This window comes from Morone saxatilis, unplaced genomic scaffold (assembly GCF_004916995.1).
Source record: "Morone saxatilis isolate NCDOM2014 unplaced genomic scaffold, NCSU_SB_2.0 Contig24, whole genome shotgun sequence".
Lineage (NCBI taxonomy): Eukaryota > Metazoa > Chordata > Actinopteri > Moronidae > Morone > Morone saxatilis.
The window spans coordinates 2,896,395-2,904,697 of record NW_023339807.1 but is presented as its reverse complement, the minus strand read 5'-3'; the positions used below and the strand labels follow the sequence as shown (position 1 = coordinate 2,904,697).

Genomic DNA, 8,303 nt, shown 5'->3' with positions numbered 1-8,303 from the left:
AAATAAAGAACAGGTTAATGAAGTGATGATCTGCGATGCAATGACTACGTTTCTCAACAAAATGTAAGGGGATTCCAGTATGTTTTAGTGCCATTTTAAAAGTATTCTCATGATTGTGATGACATCGTTTATCTTAACTTGTCTTGGAGCAGCATTTTGGTAGAATTGAATTTATTAATGAATCTAAAGAATTAGTATGTAGCAGTCTATATGTAGCAGTCAACCTGTGATGTGGACAGCGGTCTCCTTCAGAGTGGCGTAGAGGTGGAGCTGCAGCCGCAGGTCTGTATGTGACAGAGAGAGATCTGAAGCAGATCTTCAGCTGTTACCCAGAGTGCTCTCTCAACTATCTGCCTGCCAATGACAGTACCATTTGTGTTGATGTGATGAGAGCATGTGTGTTTGAGTGTAAGGGTCTGAAGGCATGCTCCTCCGGTTGACAGCTCCGTACATGTTAATGACAGCCTACAGAATTGCTGTCCATTTCTGTGACTGTGGTGTGTGTGTATGTGCCTCTTGCAGGCCTTATAATCTTACAACTGTAAATGAAGATTGCTCAAAAATAGTTGTATGATGTGAAGCTCAGTAATGGGCCAACTGAAGTCATTGGACTCCTTTCGAATACCTAAAATGATACATTTGGCCCTCATTATCAGATGTCTGGACTGTAAGTTAAAGCCACTACAAGGAACTTTCATTCTGTGTTGATTCTGGCAGCCCCTGTGGACAAAAGTGGTAGTTTTCTCACAAAGTGGAATCTGCCTGAATCCAGCAGGCAGGCATTACGAATTACTACATAGGAACAGCCAGTCTTCTCTCTGATGGTGTTGTTATCAGTATTAAATTGACACTGTTTCATAAGCAGTCAAAAAACCCTTCTAGTACATTTAGATGTATCCACTGTATGTAAACTGGGTGTCAGTCATTTAAATTTAGCAGTCACTTTGCTGGTTAATTTCTGTGTCACCTAGTCCCTCTGTGTGGTATAAAACTATGAACCTGCCTGCCTTTCTTTGTTGGTAATATAAAAGTAGTGTTCACAAGGCTGAGTTCTGATCTGCTATTCAGCTGAGATGAGTTTGAGCCACCACAGCGCTGGGAGCTGTTTGGCATTATCTGCTGCTTTTTCCTGTTTACACACATTATTCTATTTTTGCTATCTGTGTGGGAATGCTCTGTTTTGTGGGTGTGTCCATGCACAACAAAGTGCTAGATCAATAGATTATATCACTTTTTAGTTATTGAGCTAAACCTTGTTTCCAGGTTTAAGCAATAAGTGAGGATGCACACTTAGCAAAAAGTCACTATAGTGCACTGTAGGCACTCACAATAATGATGTGAGGGTATCCTCGTGAGTCATTGCAGCTGTATTTATCTTCACTGTTTCTTTGGTTGCACCTAGTTTTACTTCATCTGTGTCGAGACAGATAAATGGAACGTGGTGTGACTGGCTTGTTCGCTGTAATCTGATTTCAGCCTCTGTTAAATATCTCTTTGATGAACCCAGATTTACTGTGTTGCAGGAAAAGGTTGAATGCCAACATGCGATAAAAATCAGTTCAAAACAAAATATTCCCTTTTACAGTTCACAGTTCTTTGACAATGAGCCGCACAGCTCTGCAAAGTTGATTCCTGTAGAGCTGAAACAATTACCTGATTAATCTTTTAGTCCATCGGCGTAAAATGAATCAGCAACTAATAATAATTTCAATAAGTCCCAGCTTCTCAAAAATCAGAATTTGCTGCTTTTCTTTGACTTATTACGATAATCTTTGGGGTTTGGATTGTTATGATGTGCATTTTTAAAATCTTTTGGAAGCTGTCAAGAAACAATTTAGGCAGATGAATCGATAATGAAAGGGAGATGATGAAGCAATGTGACGCTCCATAGAACAGGTCGAGCCGACACTTTTTTTGGCTCCCTACCCTGCATTTCTCCTCTGCCACACAACCCCCTGCTGCTACAATACATCGGTCTCATTGAAATGATTTTTTTTTGAGCCCGTACTGTTATTGGTGTGAAATAGTCCCCTTTCTGTGTTGCACACACAGTTAGTGTAGAGTGAAAGGAAACTCGTGTTTTGCTGTTGTGCTGGTTATCAGTGATTTGTGACAGTTGGGAACCTGAACCCTGTGAGGAGAAAGCAAGACCACACACAGAGGAGGACTGTAATAAAGTCCAAAGTATACAGGAGCATGCTAAATTGTTCTGCTATGACCTAGATCCTTTTTAGGTATTGATTTCTTTTTAGCCAGACTGCCAGGCTTCTTGTGCCCAGTAACAGAAAAGAATAAGTAGGCAGCTGAGAGTGGGAGACGAGAAGTACACTCTTCCTAGAGTAATTGTTCCAAAGCTGAATTTAAACAGTTCATGGCATTTATATTCATATTTAATAAAATACCCAGACTCAAGTTGGAACTACAGAACCATTCACAGGCAGGAAAAATAAATGTGTCTTCAGCAGCCTAGCAGCAACAAATAACATGCCTTCAGAGAGTTTGTTCTTAAAGAAAATGTTTGGCTTTCAGACATGTTTCTTGGTTACAACACTCTTCCAGACAACTTTACTGGCTGTGATGAACGGTTTATTTCTTAGCATATCAGCCTGTCCCCCTCAGTTTAGTCTCATAGCAATTTGGCTGAAATGCCATAGCCATTCCGCTGCCTTGGTTTCAAGCCAAGGTTACCACGTCTGTATACTGTAAGAGCAGTGGGCACAGAGCCCTGTGAAGATAAATAAAGTATTTCATTTTAATACTGGCAGCCCTGGACGTCCTTAGTACAGAGTCCAGTCCGGGCTGCATAGTGTTTATCTCAAGATAAATTGATACTGCCATATTGCCTGCTGTTATTTTCCATGTGGGGGAATAAAGCGTCACACCTGGAAGACAGAGTTGACATGAGTTGTGGGTGTGTCAGACTATAGCTTGATTAACTTCTCTTAAAAATAATTATTCCCCTGATGTTTATTTTTCCTCCTGGCTACTGACTTTACACTTATGCTATTTCCTTGTCAAAACCTGGTACCTACATTACCCAGAATGCAACTCATCAACACTTCTGTCATATATTTGGGTGTGTTATGGTAGCAGCCGCTAATGTAGCCACGCACTGCTAGCCTCAAACAGAGATGAGGAGTGGTAAGCTCACTTCTTTCTAACTCCACACCTTCAGATTTTCACCCTTGTAGTCTTCAGCTCCAACTGACGCTGCCTCAAGTGACATCACCTGAGGATATTTTTCAGACACAGCTTCCTCTGGACACACTTATGACTGTTTTCCCTACACATGCTGGTTTGGCTTGACTTGACGTTCTGCACGGCACAGATTTGCATTTCCACAACAACATGGCTACCAGCTTGAACGATTGTCTGTACAGGGAGAGAGCCGCTGATTGCAGAGAGAGCTGAAGATCGAGGGACCGCTGTTTTTTTGTTTTTTTCATTGTTTAAGAAAAGCAGCTAACTAAGCTCCATTATGGTGATAAAGACAGAGAAGGCTTGGAGGCGGATGGGGTGCGCTTTGGCCCTACTCTGGAGAAGGTCCATCTCAGGCACAGCTCAGCGAGTTTAAACTGCTAATAGAAATCCAAATCAGCGCAGCGCTAATAGAAAAGCCCTATAAAGGCTTTATACAACTTTTTACACTTATGCATGTAAAACACCCATAAAGTCAGGGGAGGTCCCCTTTAAGGTCTGCAGGCTGTGCTCTACCATACTCAAACACTCACAACCTGCAGGGCGGTTTAAACTGCGTCCTTTGAGAGCCAGACAGTATCTTATTGTCCAGCTACAACATCAAAGTCCATCATTTCTAAGATTGTAAGCAGAATTTATGCAAGCCGTAATATACACACACACACACACACAACCACCACACACACACACAACACAACACACACACACCAACAAACACACATATACACACACCACACACACACACTACACACATACAGCACATATACACACACACATACAACACACACACACAATAACACACACACACACACACATATACACAACCATATACACACCACACACACACACACACACACACACACACACACACTCAGCCTCCCTCAGTGTTAGAACAGAAGCAGAGCCTGATCCCTTGTTTGTCAACACATTCCGGAGCCCTAATTGGCACGCTGAGCAGCGAGATGCTACACTGATGTCATGCTGAGCTAACCTTTCTCCGCATCCGTGTCTGGTCATATTTCAGCAAGAGACGAGTCATCAGTACAGGCTGGAGGACAGTTGTTTTAGGTTTCCAAAATATTGCAGATGTGGTCATGTTGAGCACAGCGAGCACTTGGAAATGTACGCCAGCTGTTCTTTGGGCATGTTTTATCATCTTGTATTCAGGGAGCTTTTTGATCCATTAACATGCTTAAAATGAACGGCTTAGTTAGTCTGGTTGACTAATAGCTGTTACACACACTTTGGTCCAATCAAACCATTGCAGGTGCTTTATAAACAGGATTAGGAACACAGTGACCTTACTGATGCATTTTTCATTTCAGACAAAACTGCCTCTGTTGTCCCTGTAACAGCCCGTTTGTTAAGCTTTAGCAGTGGCTCAATGTTACTAATGCCTTTCACTTTTGCCTACTCTCAGAACAAATGCCATCTGGAAGTCGGACAGAAAACAGGAATTATCCTCTGAACTGCTCCATAGCCTGTGTTTTGCTTGTGGGGGACCACTGTCTGCCACAGCTGCTTCCTTATGCATGCTGTGTCCAATGCTAATGGGTGAACAGAATTGATAGAAAGCCTGCCTCAGGGACCCTCCCCTCCTATACTGTGCCATGCTTGATATAGCGGAGACATTGACCCTGACACCTGTGACAGACAGCATGAGAGAGCCACTCAGAGCTGGTGTGTCTGTCAGACATGTTGTTGAGGCACAGGTGTGTCTGGAGATTGAGTTTTGATGGATTGTATTCAAATTCCAACCAAACAAATGACATTTACTTCATAAGCACTGAGTACGGCCTCCAGTCCGGCTCATCCTGCTGCTCGCTCTCTCAATGAGCACTCAGTTAGTTTAATTACACACAGCACTGCGTAGCCTCAGGCCGAGTCCTGCAACGCTTATACTAACCCAACTAAGTCAGGTGTGAAGATAGGGCTAGGCTAATTTAGGATGCCTCAGATAGTTAACTCAAGGCTAAGCATGCGACTAACCGCGTTTCATAACCCCTGTGAAAAGTCTTTATCATACTTCTCAGCAAGTTTTCAGAGTTTGATTCAGGACTCCATTCAGCCAACCCATTAAGTATTGAGGGCATCAGAGCATTTGAGCTTAATTAGAAAGTTACTTAAAAATCCTCATCGTTGTAATTACGTTCAGAGCTGCCAATATTTGACTGGAGCTGCTGTGATGTCTTTTTTTCCCTCCCAGTCTGAGTGAGTTGGCTCAGCTTCTCTGCTGAACATCGGATTGGAGATGGAAATGTTCATACAAATTAACAAATGCTTGTATGTGATTATATGGGTATGTTAGGACACATATCTGTGCTGTTTAATGTGTATTTAAGCAACTTGCTCAAATATCTGCCTGCCTGCCTGCGTGTGAAGAGAGAGTTAAGGACACTGCATACTGTAAGCAGTGACATGAAGTTGTTTACTGTCCCGGCTCCATCCTGCAGGCTGTTTCTCATCCTCCTGCTGTTAGTTCTGTTACCATTCTTCACACTGCTGGAGCGAGGTGTGTGTGTGTGTGTGTGTGTGTGTGCGTGCACATGTGTATTGGGTTGTTTAAAGTCTCTATGGCCCAGTGATTCTGCATGCTGACAGTCTGCTTTCTCAGGGTGCAACTAGCAAGTGCAGATACACACAGAGATGAATTGACTTTGTTTGCACACACACTTGTTCTGCATGATAACATCGTACAGCTTGTTTTGGGTTTCACTGAAATGGACATATTATGGACGCAAACATTGGCTCCTTATTTGTGCACAGCCATTCCACATTCCACCTGTAATGCTGAGAGCAGGTCTGCTTTAAATGCCATGGGAGACAGAAGATGGGGAAGCATTGTTGTTTATGTTTACTGTAGGATATTCTTCCCACACTTCCTTCCATCCCTGTTGTTTTCCAAGCTCTTGAGTACATCCCACTTCCCGTAATTGTCTGCTCGTTTCCATTTAATGGCATCTTTTCCATCGTAGTCACCTTTTCTGAAGACAGAAGAGGAAACGCGCATCGATGAAAAGCAGATTTGTAAAATGAGACATCGTTCCCACTCAAGCATCATCTGAAGTGGCATCAGTCAGTGATGACGCCTGCACAGCGGGATCAGCTGTCAGTGGGCTTTAACCTCTCTGTAGCATCGATCGTTGCTTTCAAGTTTATTTTTAAAGAGATGATATGATCTGCTGCCCAGATAATAAGGAACGTAACAACGTGTTGCATGACAAAACAGACTGTTAAAGTTCACACGCTACCCAAGGTTTAGCAGTATTTCATAGCTCAACTTTTCCAGTAGGCTGTTTTATTGACGTTTGAGCACATTAAAATGTTAGTGGCTTTTTTAGTCGCTGCCGCAGGGTGTGGTGAGATTGGGCTTTTAATTACTATACAGTGGCAAAAAATAGAATATTAGAAAATACAAACAATTGAGTGTGGGAGAAGAGGCTGACCTAAAAAATTTCTGTCAGCATTCAGCAGCAAACCCTTGCATCTGCATTTGTAGATTTTCTATTTCTATTATATGAATGTGTTAAATGAATAAATGTGTAAAAATAACTTGGGAGTCTATCCATCTTGGAAAAAAGGAAACTATAGCCCACATCACAGCTGGTGTTTGCACCCAGTACTGTGGGTGTTATTTATTCTTTATTTATTTGTTTTTGTCATTCTGACTGAATAGAAATGTTTATAATATTTACAAAAGCTTTAATCATGTATGCTGCAATTAAAAACAAAACAAAAACAACTTTGTCTGCCAGTGCACATGGATTCAGACTGCCTTTCTGTTTGGTTCCCTCTCTGCCTCAGATATCTGGAGTCTCGGTGTGATCCTGTTCATGTTGGTATGCGGCCAGCCGCCCTTCCAGGAAGCTAACGACAGCGAGACCCTCACCATGATCATGGACTGTAAATACACTGTACCGGCCCACGTCTCCGCCGCCTGCAAAGAGTGAGTGATACATGCACAGCATTCACACAACGGGACCACTGACCTCCGTCTACTCCATTAGATAATGCCTATTGCAGTATACTGAGCTTGATTTTTGATTTCCTGCACTATTCCTCCAGTCCTGCCCGCCATGCCCATTTTCCACTATATCCCTCTGTGTATTAGCTGGTATATCCCGCTTTTCTCCCTGTGTGTGTCTGGCTTATAGTCGACATACTCTATATGTGGTTTCGAGAGCAGCCAATCGCATTAAGCTGACAGGGCCTGTAGTGTGTGGCTGGGGGCGTTGACCTGCAATCATACTGCAGTTACCGTAGCATGCACCAGAGACCTGATCACAGTAACAGGCCACACTGTGGTATGGTTGCTGTAGTGCCACCCTGTCTGTAAAAAAATCAGTTTTATATATGATACATTACAACACAATCAGTCCACAGTTATTTCACTTTGTAGTAAAGCTCATCTATTATATAGGCCAATCCTTATGATTGTCCCACGCTCTGGGTGGATGGAAACCATGACTCATCATGTTTCAGTCAACCTTTCAGGCACACAGCAGGAGAAGAATCTAATATTAGGGTTGGGGTTTTGAGCATAGAGGGATTTTTGGCGCCCACCAAAGAGGTTTCAGGCAGCACCAAAGGAAAATCACCAGCAGCAAACTGATAAGATTTTAGAGTAAAAATAGTTTTATAAAAATATTAAAATCCTCTCCAAATGTGTTTAATCAGTAATGTATCAAACAGCCGTTAAACAAGCAGAACTACAGATGTTCCGATACCATTTCCTTCCCTATTCAGGTATCTGAACTTTGACTATTGGCCAATATGAGTACTGATCCAGTTCCAGTACATTTAAAAAAAATGCCTTTGTTGGTTTGGGTTGATTAGATTCACAAAGCTGAGAATATCAGGGTAAGCCAGTCAGAGCATGGCAGGTCATGGGGGAAAAAATGGCAAATAGGACACTGCTAGGAAGTAGCATGGTCCCGTTTCAAGGCAAAACAATTGCGTAGTATTGGATCGGTGCACAGACGTGTGCTTACTGATACCTGATACCACATTTTAGGCAGTATCAGAGAAATTTCTGATACTTGTATCGGTATTGGAACAATGCTTAGCAGAACATAAACTTAAATATGCAAATATATATATATATA

The 8,303-nt window shown here is 42.3% G+C and overlaps 1 protein-coding gene across 1 annotated transcript in view; it reads left to right on the top strand.

The window, feature by feature from the left end:
* The window catches only part of LOC118335691 (SNF-related serine/threonine-protein kinase-like), a gene marked incomplete at its 3' end in the record, with an annotated part of 45,591 nt that overhangs the window by 16,765 nt on the left and 20,523 nt on the right, over positions 1-8,303 (top strand). The window contains exon 3 of the mRNA XM_035672117.1: positions 7,003-7,144. Coding sequence (XP_035528010.1) covers positions 7,003-7,144 — 142 coding nt within the window. The remainder of the gene's footprint in view (positions 1-7,002; positions 7,145-8,303) is intronic.